At 35.4% G+C, this 17,835-nt stretch overlaps 1 protein-coding gene across 2 annotated transcripts in view; it reads left to right on the top strand.

The window, feature by feature from the left end:
* The window catches only part of CRPPA (CDP-L-ribitol pyrophosphorylase A), a 303,329-nt gene that overhangs the window by 97,457 nt on the left and 188,037 nt on the right, over positions 1 to 17,835 (top strand). For both annotated transcript variants that reach the window (XM_027102579.1, XM_027102578.1), the window contains one exon: positions 5,071 to 5,116. In XM_027102579.1, the coding sequence (XP_026958380.1) occupies positions 5,071 to 5,116 (46 nt within the window). The remainder of the gene's footprint in view (positions 1 to 5,070; positions 5,117 to 17,835) is intronic.

Here is a 17,835-nt window from a genome sequence, read left to right as displayed (position 1 = left end):
ACTGCATGAGTTGTCTTTAGCATAAGCTTTTAGCTTAATTTTATGGTTTTATTTTGCATGGATAAAGAGTATTACCATTGCTGTTTAAACCAAAGCAATGGAATCTGCATATTGAAATAAGTGTTCTAATTCAATACTAATTCCAACAATGCTACAACTTTTTACAACTCAGAGTTGAAAGAAGATTTAGTACAATTATGCTAAAACTGGCATTGAACTTGGGTGGCAGGCCAAATACTTGGAACATGATTCAGAAATCTGACACAGTGAAGAGTGCACAGTGAAGAGAGTGCACATTTCAAGAGAATTTTCACTACCACAAAACAATAAGGCAAAGGAGGATTCTGAAATACAGAGCCAGGACACCTTCCCCTACCCCTCAGAAAGTGAGGGAGTTCACCCCTGGTGCTGGGAAGAATGACTAGAAATTTCTCATGACCACATGTAGGACTGTTATTTCATCTGCTGCCAGAAATCCCAGGAGGACTATTTTATATTTTACATACTTTAAAATTTTTATTTATTTATTTATTTATTATTATTATTCTTATTTTTTGCGGTACGCTGCCCTCTCACCCGTTGTGGCCTCTCCCGTTGTGGAGCACAGGCTCTGGACGCGCAGGCTCAGCGGCCATGGCTCACGGGCTCAGCCGTTCCGTGGCATGTGGGATCCTCCCGGACCGGGGCATGAACCCGTGTCCCCTGCATCGGCAGACTGATTCTCAACCACTGCGCCACCAGGGAAGCACCATACTTTTTGAAAAAAATAGAAGTAAATGCAAAAAGTCAGCATTTACGGTTGAGGCCAGCCTTCCTGCAGTAGCTCCTCTGGGTTTAGAGGAAACATCAGTTTTTTCAGATCACCATGCAGGGTAGAGGACATCCTTGAGAATGAGCAAAACCCCCTTCTTCTCCCTCCTTTCCCCTCCCTAAGAGCGACCAACCACAGAAGAATACAGGACCGACTCCTGAGAATAGGGGTTGGCTCTGAAGCTCTGCCTGAGTGGTTGTGTCTAGCTAGCCCTTACTGAACATACTCTTATTTTAGTGAAATTTCATCTAGTCTATATAAGAGGAGACTACATTTAGTCTCCATTCCTTTAATTTATAGTTGTACCATATTTTTGTCCCAATATAAAGAGTTGGTCACTTACTATACTACACAGACCTAATTGAACAAACTTCTTGTTTCTAAGTGTTAAAACAGTCTTCAAAGCATAAAAGATTCATAATTTATTGAAGAAATTTAACTATTCCATTGTCTGAAAATGCTTCTTTAGAAGACGTTGATGTGTCATCACAACATTATTGGAATGACTGACTTTTGAGGATTTCTTTTGATGGGAATTACTTGTTTTAGATTCAAGTGTTCTAGCATCTTTGTTAAAAACAAAAGAAAATAGTCTCATTTTTTTCTTTTTAACCTCAAAAATACAATGTGGTGAAATTGTGTCTTTTCAGAGGTTTTCATCTAATAATCCAGTCTAGAGGAAAGAACATTTTCTAGATAGACATAATTGATGAACTGGAAATCAATATAATATCCCCATCCAAATCTAAATTTGTATCTGTCTTCGAAATGTAAGATTTTCTGGCTTTATTCTAATTATTGGAGTACATACTCATTTTCTTATGAGGTGAAAGATGGAAGAACATTAAGTGTAGTCTGATTTATGTAAGATGGTGGCCAAGTGGACTTGGCTCTGAGAAGTCTCTTTAATATACCATATTGTCAACACGGAGCAAGACAGAGCAGGTACCATAGTGTCCTGTGGAGCTCACCTTGAGGTAGCTGAGAGTGCTCTGGCCTAGGAGTTAAAGGCAACTATCTCTGTGGCTCTCAGTTTCAGGTTTCTCTTCCACTGAACATAAATATTTTTAAAACTAAATACTTAGATGAAATATTGCACAGAAGCACAGTGAAACAAAACAGGCAAAAACTGAGCTAAACTAGGTGAGTAGCAGATGTGGAGCTCTGAGCGTCAGCTGTGCAGAGCTTCCACACTGGTCTTCCGGTGGCCCCTGAGCTCTGAGGAGCACAGTGTGAAAACCAGTGAATCAGAGGATTGAGGCTCTTCTATTACTAGGGCTGATTTTTTTTTTTTTTTTAAGTAACTGTTTTCCATACTGAGGTATTATGCAAGGTCAAAGAAAACCTGCAGATCATGCTTACAGAAGAAAATCAATCTCAAAACTGATTACTAAACTTTTCATAAAATTAAAAATAAGGAAAGGACACTCCATATTACTGTAAAAGCTTGATAGAAAGAGTCATCAATTCAGAATTAAAGCATTTTCAGTACTCTTCCCTTTGAAATATGGCAGCTGTTTTATTTAGAAAAAACAGAAGGCTGTTTTTCAACACAGTACTTTATAAGTTTGTCAGAAATATTTTGTAGTTTATTTTCCTTAAATCAGTGTTTGTTGAGAAGTATAGTTGAGGTTTTCGATAAGGCTTTATGAAGAAAATATTAAATAAACATCAAAAACTTTAATCTGTGTATAGTATGTATCCACAGCCAACAAGAAAATGTAGGCAAAACGATGAATTTTAGGGGAATTCCCTGGCGGTCCAGCGGTTGGGACTCTGCGCTTTCACTGCAGAGGGCACAATTCAAATTTTGATGTCTTTCTTGCTTATACAATTACTTATTTAATATTAGTGTAGAAAGGACCTTTAGGTAATAATTCATGTATTTTATTCATAAGACTGATTCCAATGCAAAAATGTTGTCTTGCAAATATGCTAGAAAAATCATTTTAGTATTTGAGACCAAGTTTTTTTCATTAAAAAAACCCATTGTTAAGATAGATTTATTTGGAAAAAAGAATAAGGTACTTTCACAATTATTCTATTTAAATTTGGAATGCGGTTTTATCTCTCAAAGAAAGCAGGAAGGAATAAAAAATCAGGTATGGTAATTAGGCATCTTCCTGTTAATTTCTGATTTGAGTTTACCTTACATAGCAGACAGTTATAGGAAAAAAAGGCTTTTCTCACTTAAATTGCAAATATTGAGTGATGATTTCAGATATCTAGTTAACTTTGGGTTTTCATGGAAACAAATGTGTTTTTTTAATATTTAATATTAATATTTAATACCACGAGAGGTAGCTGTGTCCCCATTGCCTGTCCGAACGCCGGGGGTTAGAAGGTGTTCAGAGGCATTTAAAAGAAAGAGTGGATGTAACTGACATGACTGGAGGCCTCTACCACAGGTGCGTGTGTGGGTTTGTGTTGTGGGAGCCCTGATTTTCCAGCCTTTTCTATTGCCCCCGAAGCCCCCATGTGGCTCTGCTCTAGGCCTTGAGGGTCTCTGCTTCCTGTCTGTCTTGAGCTCCGCAGCCTTGTCTTGTCTTTATTTGGTAAAATAAATATATATTTATTTATTTATGGCTGTGTTGGGTCTTCGTTGCTGTGCGTGGGCTTTCTCCAGTTGCCGAGAGCAGGGGCTACTCTTCCTTGCGGTGCTTGGTCTTCTCATTGCAGTGGCTTCTTTTTTTGCGGAGCACGGGCTTCAGTACTTGTGGCTTGCGGACTTAGTTGCCCTGTGGCATGTGGGAACTTCCCGGACCAGGGCTCAAAACCGTGTCCCCTGCATTGGCAGGTGGATTCCCATTGGCAGGCAGATTCCCAACCACTGTGCTACCAGGGAAGCCCGAAACAAATGTGTTTTATTCGATTCTTATAAAAGAAATTTATCCTCTAAAATGTTGTTTCTGCAGGTTGAGTTTTGCTCACTGTTTTCATTGCTCTATTCCAGTCCTTAGAACAGGATGTACAACATGGTAGTTATTTGATAAATATTTATTGAATGAGTGAATGAGATCAATACATTCTTTAATTTGGTAAAATCCATAGTCTGAAGCTTTAAGTGTCTGTTTTCTATTTATTTCCCCAGATAAGAGAACTGCATTTTGGGTCAGTAACTATAGTACTAGTTTTGGTTCACATGTGCTTGTTTTAGACATAATTTAACAATGTCATATTTGATTTTAATAGATTGGTTGAGTGCTTGAGGAAATTTCCATCTGTCTTACAGGTTAGCTGCTACATTAGTTCTGGATTGTAAGGTATAGTTTCGGACCAGGGTTACCTGCCAGGATACAGGCATAGCAGGGAAACCTATTTTGGGTAGAAGTGCCCTGAGCCACTTACCTGAACAAAGTTTCTGTACAAGTTTAGTTAGGATATAATCTGGAGGAAAATAGTCCAAATTATAGACATGGAAGGGTATTAATTAGTGAGTATTTCTCAAAGTGGGTTTTTAGACCATTTGCATCATAATCATCTGAACGATAAGCTCCTAAGACCTTATAGTACTTATTAACATATTTGATTATTTACTATGTTCTTCAGTTCTGTGATGTAGGAAAAGTGATTCTGCAGTGCCATGCACTTGACATGTTCTGTACCTGAGCTCACTGGATGTACTCTGGGAACTATCTGCTATAGGACCATGCAGGGTATATTACAAGGAATAGGTTATTGCAAGGAGGCTGTATGTTCTTAAGCAAAGATCATGATTGTTCTTATATACATGGTGGTACCCTCCAGGCTCTTTCAATCAGTTATGTATTAATAAAAATCTTAAAAAGGTGAACCTTATCTGGAAGTATACAGATAAACTCAATTCAGAATGAAGACCCTCAATGTGAATTGGTCTTTCAGAAGTATCTCATTTCAACTGAAAATGCAATTTGGTAATTTTTTTTAATATATACTTTTCCTTCTTTCCTTCCAACATAAAACCTATTAAACAGTAATTCTAATACTTTTATTTAAATGCTACCACGTTTTCTGTGATATAATACTTATATTAATAAGACTTTGGTAACCACTGCCACATAACGTCTCAATTTACTTAAAGATTTAAAAACAAATCTTCAACCATTTGTAGAAACAATATATATTTTTTCTGAATAAACTGATGTGTTGTAATTTAAAAATTGTCAGTATTATGTGTTTATAGTTTCTCCAAAATCAAGAATTTCCTTGGGGGCATAATTTTATTGCTTTCACATTCCTTCCTACTCTGTTAAGTCTAATGAAGTTTATCTGTCCTCTAGGTGACCTACAAACGAGATCTGTATGCAGCTGAATCGATTATTAAGGGTATGTTTGGCCTTATGACTGTCAGTTCCTATGTTTCAAAAATGTAAGCCAGTTGAGAATTTCTCATGACATTTTAAAGCCCAGAATTCTCAGAAGTATAAATGCTGTAGGCCACGGAGGTCTGTGAGTTGTTTGTTTGAGAAATAATTACATATATTTTGTTTCCTGCTTTGAAGTATCACTTATTATGATTTATGTAACATTGATTTTAGCTTTTATAAAGGAAATACTTTATTGAGAAACGTAGGTGACATTGACACTATTAGAAGTGAAAACTGATATTTTAATTTATAAATATATTATATTTTGTTTTTATTTATTCAGAGGACTGTCTACCCCCTCCCAACACTGCCATATCAGTACATTAGACAGCATCTTTTGCATGAGAAAAAAAATTTTCTGAAATAGAGAACTTGGGCTGAATGATTTTTAATTCCTTTTAGTTCTGACAATGACTGCAATTTTGTTTTGTAATTTTAGATATTATATATGTAATAACCCCTTTCTCATTCTTTTCATCTCTGACTCTAAGATCTCAGCTACACAGAAGTACTTTATTTCATAATCAACAAATATGTATTACTGTGCTTGACACCGTGCTAGAAATGTGATGATGATGCACAAGGGACATTCATTCTGTACTTTTGCAACCTCCACAGTTCAAATCACAGTTTCTTAACCTTGGTACTATTGGCATCTTAGGCCAGGTAATTCTTTGCTCTGGGGACTGTTTTGTGCATCCTAAAAGTTGCCTACTCACTAGATACCAGAAGCACTCTTCCCTCCCTCCCCTCCCCTGCTCTGACCATCAAATGTCTCCTGACATCACCACTGTTGTATGTATACATGGTCCTAGCCAAAATCAGAGGGGTCCACCCCCAATGCCTAAGCAAGTGTGGTGCTTTACAATCTATTTGTAATTTACTCCTTCAAAAATATGTTACGGACAGAACGATGTACTCAGTTAGTGACTGAGAAGTGACCTTGTAAATTCAGATGTTGATTGAAGTTGAAAGAAATACTGAATGGGAATTGTGAGGGCAACAGTTTTTATTTTATTTTATATCTTATTTCATTTTATTTTATTTTATGGAAAGCCTATTTAACAATCAATTGGCTTCACGTTCAGAAAACTGAAATCTTTTCTCTGTTTATAACATTCTGTATTTGTAGTTTATCCTCATGTTTTTTGTCCTTCAAGAATATTGTGTTTCAAACCATTAACGTACTTTAATATGTGTATCTGTGTATGTAAACAGATCATCTATAGCTATAAATCAAAATGTTGACGTATATTTACATATGAGCCAGGCTATGTATAAACATTACTCTGGAGAAGTTGCCTAAACCATGTTGTAGTTGGCTATATTCTCAGCACAAGGAAATTTAAAACTCAGTCTGGTTTCTTTATAAACGCATATCTCCATGACCTAGGTAAAACGGAAGTGAGCCATTTTGTGAAAAGTTGGCAGGTAGTTCAAGTGAGGCTGCTACGTATCTCAGTACTTCACCTATGTATTATCAAGAACAGGCTTCTTATCATGTAAAAGCCTACCTTTTAAGTATAATTGCAGGGGGCTTTAGCTTTGGAAATTGTTTGCAGAGAGAAATTGTTTAGGTAACATGTTCTAGTATGCTACTTGTCAAGTATTTAAAAAGTATTCTACTTTGATTCTTAGGGAAAGTAATCGGTCTGGATGTAAACAGCTGATTTAGAGAAGAGTCTCCTTATGTTCTTGCAGATTTGCATTTCTATTAACTTCCCAAGAGATTCTGATGTTGCTCATACCCTTTGAGGACCACTGCTGTGGTGCCTTCCTACTCTGTTTGGGTTTCTAGACCAGTAGTGTTGTGATTACCAGAGAACTTGAACGCAGAATGTCTGGCCCTGACACGTTAAGTCAGAATCTGCGTTTTAACAAAAACTCTGGCTCATTAGTTTGTACATTAATTTCCAGAAGCATTCTTCTAGGCTACTCTCCAGTCTTTAATAGTTGATGTTTTTTCCCAAATAATATCTTTTATTGTATTTAGAGCTTCAAGTCTTTCCACGCTGTCGGTTTCAAATGTTTGTTGGCTCAACTGGGATTGCTACCTGCCTCTATGACTTGAACTAATACTGTCTCTGAGGCCTCATAGTAGAAACAATTCCGGGCATAGGAAAAGGGAAACTCTTAGATTTTTAAAAATAAAATTCTAAAATAGAGTATGGTATATAGCAGGCTACCTATCTGAGCTATCTACTCACCTGTTTGCGTTTTCCATGTAAATGTTCAAAGTATTTTTCTAGGCACTTGTATGACACAGCATTCACTGGGTACTTACTTTGTGCCAGGCATTGTTTAAAGCATTTTATATAGATTATCTCTTGCTTCTCCAAGAACGCAATGATGTAAGTAGTGTGGTTGTTTCTGTATTATAGGATATTCAAGGGTCCTAAGCAAATACTAATCTAAGAAGGATAGAAAATTAATTCTTAATTATAAATTTTTCTACCTTAGTCAGTTTACCTCTTTATGTAGCTGTTCTCCCTTTTTTCCTTAGGCAGAGATTATTCAGATTCCCTTCTCTGAAATTCTTGGGCTACATGTGTTTAGGCATTTTGATTACTATGTATTTTCAGAAGCTACTGCTGTTTGTCATACATTGTATCACATTACCAGTGGGATTTGGGACCTTACCACATAATGAAACTTACAGTATATGAATATTTATGCTCAATATTTAGAATGACTATAAAGCCCCTAGCCAGTTCAAGCTTAGGACTCATTTTGCCATCAAATTTTTTTTTTAACATCTTTATTGGAGTATAATTGCTTTACAATGGTGTGTTAGTTTATGCTTTATAACAAAGGGAATCAACTATACATATATCCCCATATCTCTTCCCTCTTGCATCTCCCTCCCACCTTCCCTGTCCCACTCCTCTAGGTGGTCACAAAGCACCGAGCTGATCTCCCTGTGCTATGTGTTTGCCATCAAATTTATATATGAAAACAATTTTAAAAACGTTTAAGAACTTTTTGGATTTCAGCATTGACTGTAACTTGGTGTGACCCTCTTTTAGATTTGATTCAGTGAAGGTGGAAAGAATGTCTATTCTTTTTTCTATCCTCTGACATTGAGTTGAACCAAATTTATTGGTATTTTTTCTTTAGAATCTAAGGAACATAAATTATGGGAATAGATGGTCTTTCCCTCCCACCTTACCTCTCTACCTGCTTCCAGCACATGCATATTGAGCTCCAGTGTATATATCTATCTTTTTTCTTTCTTAAAATAGAGATGATATAATATTTGAATGTATGCACTTTCGTCAAGGTTTAAAACCAGGACTTGGAGCACATGGCACTCATGCCAGGTACTTTATATGTTATTTCATTTGTTCTGTATAATGCTGTTAACATAGATATTACTGCTCTGAATTTTGCAAGTGGGAAAACTGAAACTTAGTGAGATTAGGTACTTTCCTCTAGGTCACATAGTAAGAACAGGATCCACAATTTAATCCCCTTCTCCCTTCACCTTAAGCCTGACTCTATTCTGGGACGTGGCCACTTTGCACTTCTGAGTCATGTCCCTGCTCACATTGACCACTGAAGTGGATACTGGATTCAATCTCTCTCTTTGGTGGGTACAGCAAATGGCTTATAAAATCCAGCCTGCCCAGTTCAGGTTCTGTTGGGTTAAAACCGTGTCTTCAGCTGGGAAGAATGATCACACAATTGATGCTGAAGATGTTATCTCCTAGTGCTGTGCTAAGCACACAGTAGCATTCTAGAGAGTCTGGGAGTGTGGGAAAAGCAGATAATATTGAAACTGCAGATTTCTAGACAAGACTAGAGAAAGAATAAAAATTAAAACTCAAAATCAGAATAATAGTTTCAAAATGATGGTTTGGGTAGTTTCTTTCATTTTTAATTCTGCTAGTTTAACATTCATCACCGAGCCATAACAGTTTTTCCTCTTCTAGAATGGAACTTGTTTTCTCTGTGGCATGAGTGCTTAGTATTCTGTAAGTTGTCTTTCCTGTGCTGCTTTATTTACTTCCATACCAGTTATTGCTGGCCAACGTATTATATTCTGATGTAACTATTTTCTTGTTTACTAAGTGTTTTTCAAACTATAAAATATTTCTAGGATAAATGTCAAAACTTGTAAGAGCTTTTCGTATTCCCAGATTGACTTGTCACTGGAACAGCATGTATATTTTGGTCCTTCTTAATTTATGTTCAAGTCCGTCTCTTCAGTAGGGGAATTTTGATGTAACTAACTTCAGGCAAGCTTTTGATGCTAAAATCCTCAAATTATGGTTTATAGCAAGTCTCAAAATCTGACTTTTATTTTATGTTGTTAGATAAGTTTTATTTTTAAGCTTAATTTATTTTACTGTCAGTATATTTATGTGGATTTCCATTTATAGTGAACTGTTCAGTAATAGGAAACATGTATATAAGTAGTACTCTCAGATTTCTTTTACAGTCTTTCACACACACAGCTTTGAAAAATGTACAGTGAATCACAAATTTACTCTTACGTAAAACAAAGCATTTTTAATACTCCTTTTTCTGAGGTAGAGAATTGGATTCGGTCATTGTTCTTTAATGTTTAACTCTTTCAGGCTTCGGTGTGTGAAATTTAAAACATAAACTTTTCTAGGGAGTCGTGTGGTTAATTGGTGCAGGAAGACTCTGGGTTGACTGACAGGTTTGTGAAGAGCCACTTAACAAGGAGATAGTGTACTTTTGTCACATAAGCTGGTTGAGCCCACCCAAGCCTGCTCTGTGGGCTCAGACCTACGCAAACTATTAAAATGGTTACAGCAGTAACATACTTTATGTAGATTTACATGTACCACGCAAACAGTCCCAAACACTTGATTTACTATGTTGACCATATCATGGCAAAAGGATCAATACTGTATGCTAAAATTTTCTAAGATGGAAATCCCCTAAGGGATTTCTAAATAAAACATTGCATTTATTTTCTACCATCATCCTTGATCACATATTTTAATATTTTTAATTTTCTGGCTGGAGTGTTTTAAAAATAATTGTATTTTGTTCTCTCCTGGTTATGATTGTACAAACCCAAGTAGGCTAGTACTGTAAAAAAGCCTCATGGTAGTTATATAAAAATGGAAAAAACAGGTAACATTGATATTCATTTCATTTTTAACTGGCTTTAATTAATATTACTTAAAGTAGTTAATATTAACGTTCATATAGAAATTCATGTCTTTCCCCAGTCATTATGTAACGTTTTCCATTTGCTAAGAACTTTATTTTAAAGGAAATTGATTTCTTGGAAATACTGTATTGCCTATTGGTTCAGAACTTTAGACTTTATTCTGAAAATAGATTTTTATTTTCAACATCATTGATACAGGTGATTTCTTTCAGTGTCAAGTATTTATGCACAGTCAAGCTATAAATCCCCATACGCCTGCTTTTTTATGTTTCATACATTTTTTTAAAGGAATTAAATCAGTAAGCAAGCAATTGAATTCTTTTCTGCTTATACATTGAAAGGAGCTGAATATGCTTTTCAGTTGTCTCTGACTGAAAGGAATAAAATCAAATCACATGTGGATAAAACTGATTCAGTGTTTCTGAGATTTAGGAAGATTCGTGGTGTTATAGTGTGTATTTTATGCATATGGAGAAACTGATGCCTTTGTTTTTTAGTGATCCTTTAATATCGTCACATAAAATCATGGCATTTTAAGTGCATAGCCTTTTCAAATCTTCTCAAATTGAAAAGGTGAGAAACTTTAAATCAGTTTTCTACATCTGTAGAACTCTAGGTTTTTCTTTTCTGATGAGAAAAACTCATCAGGTTTTTCTTGCTAAATAGCCAGTGATGATGCCATTTTATTTTCAACCATGCTTTTTGGACAATGCAAAGCTAAGATTTACATGGAAACTGTAATTTTTTGATGTGTCTGGGTATTGACGATGATACTTCATTTTCCAAATTTTCACATTAATACCATAACTTGTTTGTAAATACTACACTTTTTGTTCTTCACTCTCTTGAATAGTCCTGCCATTGTATCTTATGTGACTCTGTATCGACATTTGCATCAAGCTTCAATTAGTGAGAACAGGAAGGCTGCAATATGATTTAATAGCAATTTGTTTTCCTTGGACTCTTACTGGAAAAAAAATGTAAATTAGAAAGTTAAATATTCGGGTCAAGATTAAAGAAATTGGAGTTCACTTTTTTGTTTAACTTTATAATTTCCTTAATTTGTCATTAGTGAGATGCTAATTCAAGCATAAGCAAGTAAATCTGTCATGTTCAAAAACTTCTAAGGTCACAGTGAGGTATTAAGTAACTAGTTAAATAAGACTTAATAACAGACAAAAGCCAGCCAGTTAGGCTTAACTCTGATGTAGGTAGGAAAAAACAACAAAAATGCAAACATGACACTTATGCTTTAAGTAATAATACAATACATTTTATAAATATCCTGATGAGTCACTAGCCTTAGAAAATTGCGTTTCCTTCAAATTTACTTCTCTTAACTAAGAAAGAATATATACTTTGAAAAGAAAAAAAAAGTTTTGCATCGTTTTCTTGGAAAACAGTAATATCCTTACACGTAAAAACACGTGCAGGAGACAAGATGTCACATGTCTGATTCTTATTTTCAGTTGCAAGGTAGGAAACTTCATTTGGTATTCAGTGACTCATTTAAAAATGTGGTTAAGATCTGATATAAAACATCTTAAAAAAAAATCTGCCTTCCCGATGTCCTCCAGGTAAAATATGTACAGTTGAGAAGGAAGCCAATTTACAAAGACCACTTTGACCTTTTAATGTGGGTCTGTATTTCTTTCTCAGATCTCTATCCCTGTTGTCCACTTGTCCTGTAGTCATGGCTTGTTGACTGCTTCTCTTTGCTTGACGGCCTGCTGCCCTTACTGTTCTAAGAGCTTCCTTTAAATAGGTGTTCAGAGAAACCTTAGGCATCTTACTACAGATGAAACTGAGATGGGGATTTCAGTGCTCAACAGTGGTGATTCTGTTTGACTCCTTTAAAATTGTTCATGTGAGACAGAAAATAGACTCTAAGATTGGCTTTTGATTCAGTGAACTGAACAGGAGAATAGAAGATGACTGCCCCCACTTTGAATGGATTAGGACTTGACATCTTTTGGAAATGACTATTTCTGGATTTGATATAGTTGTTTCTTACTTACCTATGAACACAAAAATTTTGGCTCAAGAGGTCAGTATAGTGGATGAGGCCTGGTGGAATTCATCGTGTTAGATGTTTCTAAGAAAATGGAAAACTGACTTTTGGATTTTTTGCCTACTTGCTTCTAGAACTAATCTAGTATTTAGGTTTACTTCTCTCTTCACCACTGAGTTTGAAAATTTTTTGTAAAATACAAATACCATCCTGAGCACTCATGTGTCCCTACTCATGATTAATTGATGGAAGCATATGTCTAGGTATTCCTTGCTCCTTGTTAATGTGTCAGTGGGTTTATCACACGGTAAAGAGGAAGCTGTGCATGTTAGAGATTTTACATATTACTGTTTTGTGAAGTTAAATGAAGATTCCAAATTGCATCTGTTTTCTAACCCTTCAAGTAAGACCAGATACTTTATGTATACCGAGAGTTCTAATATTCAAGGACAATTAGAGGAATTTCTAAAAGATGAGTATATTATAAATTAGATTTTGACCTCATTTGTTAACTTTGAGATTATACATTATGCCTCCTATATAGGACTTTTAGTTAGAATAACACTGAAATTAAACACTTAGGAAAACACATTATGTATGAATATATTTTGTTAAACTGTATATCCTAACCAAAGGTGGCTAAGTTGTAGGTTGCGAATCACGTTAAACCGGGGGATTGAAAGCTCTTAAAGAATTCCATTGTACTTACAACTAGATTGAAATTTGAGAAAATTTCAAAAGAGTTTGGCAGATGAAGCTGTGATACATTGAAAACTTGGGCATTCCGGATATCTATGCTAGGAGTCCTTTGATGCACCTCCGGGGTAGATGGTTGGAATTGTGTTAATGTTCTTCTCTGCTACTGTCAACTCCTGGGAGAGCAGAGAGATAAGCGGAGGCAGAGGAGTATCCTCTGTTGGAAGGTCCACCATGTCTTTTCTCCTTCTTCCACTTGGAGTTAATAGTATGTAGCTGTAGCATTGAAGGGACCTGCACAAGAGGACAGCTGACCTTCTGAGTTGTTGTCTCTATTTTATATCCTTATGGGCTTCAGTTAATGCTTAATTGGTTTTGGTATTGAGAGTGTTGTCTTCTCTGGTATATTGTGACCTAGTGAACCAGCTGAGACTTTTATGTTACTTTCTAAGTCTCTAAGCATCTGATTTAGGGTTCTGTTGAAGAGTATTCTTAACTCTTGCCTGATTAAGTATGCAAATGAGAGACAGTGTAATTTTGCTTTTGAAGTTTAAAGGTTTAGATGGTCTCTGCTCTTTTGGCATGAGGCGGGCAGCATTGTTAGATAAGCAGCTATCAACCACAACGTGGTCTTGTTATGTGACTAGGGAGTCATGGGAGGCATGTAACCAGGTACTTCATTTCTACCATGTTTCATGGACTCTAAGGTGCCATTGCTTGTAAGAAGCAATGTTATTTTTATACCATTGAGAAAAGAAAAATGCTGGCAATTAAACTACAATGTAATGTTTTATTTTCACTTAGAAACTTATAAACATATTTATTAAATGAGCTCTTTTATGTTTATTTAGGCATATATTTTTATCACACTTATTCATATGTAAAAAGACACAGGCAGAGTTCTGTTTCTGGGTAAGATGGAGCAAGCTCACTCCACTCTGTTTCTCCTAGCAAATGAATCTATATGGACAGAATACATAGAACAGCTGTTTGAGGCTTCAAAGTAAATAGTACAAGTGGATTAATGAGTAAGACCCAATTTTGAAGTACTACCTAACTGGCAGTGAATTATGTCAGGCTCTGTTATGTCCTGACCTGGCTCCAGTGCAGCCCTGGGTCCATTGTCCAGAAGTGGGCATTGGAGTTGACAGACCTCCAAGAAAAGCCCCTTAATTCTGATCAGAGAAGCAGGAAAGGAATTTCCTAATGTTCAGAAAGTGAAGATATCTCCCCTTTTTTCTTTTCTCTCAGTGCTTTAATTCCCAGGCAATCATGTGGCAATAGTGACACTGGCAATGGCCTCAGTGGGGGCCCAGAGAAGCCTAAAATTCTGAGAGAAGTGAACATTCCTCTTAATCAGAGTTGCTATGATTCTAAGAGGTGGGATGAGCACTGTTGCTGTTCTTAATTTCTCCTGTTGCTTACCTTTGGACGCAGGTGCAGTCATGGGAAATGTGTGCAAAATGGGATAAATAGGATCCCAGCTTTCTGGTAGGAGTGATGAAAAGGGATGCACTAAAGAAGTGGAATGTACAGGGAGAGGCTGGAGGTGAGAGAGGATATTACTCAAATGTACAGGATATGATCTGAGGTCAGTTAACATGTAAAGAGTCAGGAAAATCTAAACTCACATGGGAAAGGACAATTAATAGATACCCATGCTGAGATGGCACAGATGTTGGAATTTTCTGAAAAATACTTTAAAGCACTGATTATAAAAATGCAACAAATAAGGGAAAATGCTCTTGAAAGATGAAAAGTCTCAGTGAAGGCATAGAGAAAATAAAGAAGAACCAAACAAAAATCTTAAAATGGAAAAAAAGAAGATAACCAAAATAAAAAACTTACTGGATGGGCTTATAACAGAATGGAGATGGCAGAGTGCCACTGAAGTTAAAAATATATCATTGGAAGTTTTTTTTTCTGAACTACAGAATGAAAAGAAATGGGGAAAAAAATTAACAGTACTCAGCATCTGTGGGAATGCAGCAGGTCATCTGAATCCTGGAAGCAGAGGAAAAAGTGCAGTACAGAAAAAAACTTTTGAAGAAACTATGAATAAAAACTTCCCAGATTTGATAAAAGACATAAAGCTGCAGATTCAAGAAGCTCAGGTAACTGCACCATGATAACCCCAACGATGTCCATATCCAGATACTTACTTCATAAGCAAACTGCTGAAAACTAAGACAAAAATCTTGAGAGTAACCAGAGAGAAATGATGCATTGCTTATAAAGGAACGATAATTTGAATGAATATAAATTTCTTATTAGAAAACATGGGAACCAGAAGAAAGTAGAATACGATTTGTAAAGTGCTAAAAACGAATATTATTAACTCAGTATTCTATATCCAGCAAAAAAAAAAAAAGAAAAAGAAAAATTACCCTTCAGGAATAAAGGTAAAATAAAAACAATTTCAGGTAATGGAAAAAAAAGATAATTTTGTTGCCAAAAGATGTACTCTAAAAGAATATCTCAACAGAGCCTTTCATGCAAAGGAGATGATGCCAGAAGGAATCTAGGAACATCAGGAATTAAGGAAGAGCAACAGAATCAATAAATAGAATAGACTCACATAATTCTTTTTACATTTTTAAACTATGTATAGGTTGAAAGCAAAGGTAATATTTTCTGATGAGTTTTTCTATGTATGAGACAGCTGCAATATTGTAGATAACTAAGTGCAACATAAAAACAGTAAGGTAAAGGGACCTATAATACCATGGTTAGGTTTCTACATTTTACTTGCTGTGGTAAAATATTTTATGTAGACTCTAAAAGGTTAAATATGAATATTGAAATCCCTAGAGCAACCACTTAAAAAAACTATACAAAGAGATTAGATCAGAAACACAAGAGATAAAACCGAATACTAAAAACAAGTTTAAACCAGAAGAGAAAGGAGAAATAGAGGAACACAAAACAAAGGGAGAAAACAAAAATATAAATAATAAAATAGATGACCTAAATCCAAATATATCAGTAATTTCATTAAATGTCGGTGGTTTCGGCACACCAACTAAAAGATGAAGATTTTAGGATGGATATTAAGATTCGACCCAACTGTATGCTGCCTACAAGAGTTTACTTCCAACATAATGTTTTAAAGGTAGGTTATAAGTAAATAAAAGTAAAAGCACATACCATGTATTCACTAATCAATAGAAAACTGGATGGCTATATTAATATCAAAGTAATAAAAAAGTACCTTACATAATAAAAGGATAAATTCACCAGAAAGACATAATTCTAAATGTATATCCATTTAACTGCGGAGCTTCAAAATACACTTAGCGTGAACTGACCAAAATGAAGGGAAAAATAGACAAATCAACAATTATAGCTGGAAACTGCAATATTTCTCTAAGTATTTGCTGGAATCAATAGAAGAGCAACAAGGATATAGAAAGAGTAAAGAGTACCACCAACTAACTTGATCTAATTTACACAAAACCTTCCACCCAGCAGTAGAAGAATAAACATTCCTTTCAAGTGCACCGAGAACATTCTCCAAGACAGAATGTACCCTGGGTAATAAAACAAATATTAACAAATTTAGAGGAATTGAAAGCATGCAAAGTATGTTCTCTGACAATAATAGAAACAAACTAGAAATCGATAATAGGTAAAAGAAAAACCGTCAAGCTTGGAAAATAAACATTAAATCAACTGTGTCCAAGAGAAAGTCTCAAGATAAGTTGAGAATATTTTGAACTTCAGTAAAATGACATCACACTTTGTAGAATGCTGCTAAAACAGTACCTAAATGCTTATATTAGAAATGAAGAAAGATCTTGAATCAATGATCTGAGTTGCTGTGTTAAGGAACTAGAAATAGAGGAGCAGTGCAAACCGAAAGCAAGCAGTGGCAAGGAAATTATAAAGAGCAGAAATTAATGAAGTTGAAAACAAAATGTCAGAGACAAAAAACCTAAAGCTGGTTACCTGAAAGGATTAATAACACTAATAAACCTATCATGAGACTGCAAGAAGAAAGGAAGACACAACTGGAAATGTTACACAATTGTTGGTGGCAATGAAAATGGCACAGCTACACTGAAATGCTGTTGACAGTTCTTATAGCGAGAAAAACACATTTACTGTATGATCCAGCATCCCATTCCAATGCATTTACCCTAGAGAAAGGAAAACTTACTTTCACACAGGAAACTGTATGTAACTCTTTATAGCAGTTCTGTTCATAATCATCAGAAGTATGGAACAATCCACATATCCTTCAGCGGATGAATTGGTGAACTGGTACACCTATACAGCGGAATGCAGCTCAAATGAATGTATATGAATTGTCCATATACAAAATAACTTAATCTCAGAGGAATCATACTGAATGATCTCAAAAGGTTTGAGATCTCAACTGATCTCAAAAGGTTATATTTTGAATGATTCCATTTATATGATTTAAAAAAATTTAAATTTTATTTTAGAGCATAGTTGAGTAACCATGTTGTGTTAGTTTCAGGTGTACAGCAGAGTGATTCAGTTATACGTATACATGTATCTATTCTTTTTCAAATTATTTTCCCATTTAGGTTATTACAGAATATTGAGCAGAATTCCATGTGCTATGCAGTAGGTCCTTGTTGGTTATCTGTTTTATATTTTGTCTTTTTATATTTTTTATTATTTAAATTACAAAAATTTATTTTATGTTGCAGTATAGTTGACTAGCAATGATATTCTTGGAGAGACAGAAATGTAGTAACAAGGAATAGATCAGAGGTTGCTTAGGCCAGGGAGCTGGGGAGGGAGTGAGTACAAAAAAATGGCATGAAGGATTGAACTGCTTTGTATTATGACT

This window comes from Aethalodelphis obliquidens, unplaced genomic scaffold, assembly GCF_003676395.1.
Source record: "Aethalodelphis obliquidens isolate GAN/ISIS:26980383/991018 unplaced genomic scaffold, ASM367639v1 scaffold5, whole genome shotgun sequence".
Lineage (NCBI taxonomy): Eukaryota > Metazoa > Chordata > Mammalia > Artiodactyla > Delphinidae > Aethalodelphis > Aethalodelphis obliquidens.
Note: the sequence above shows the minus strand (reverse complement) of the source record. Positions and strands in the feature narration are given on the sequence as shown.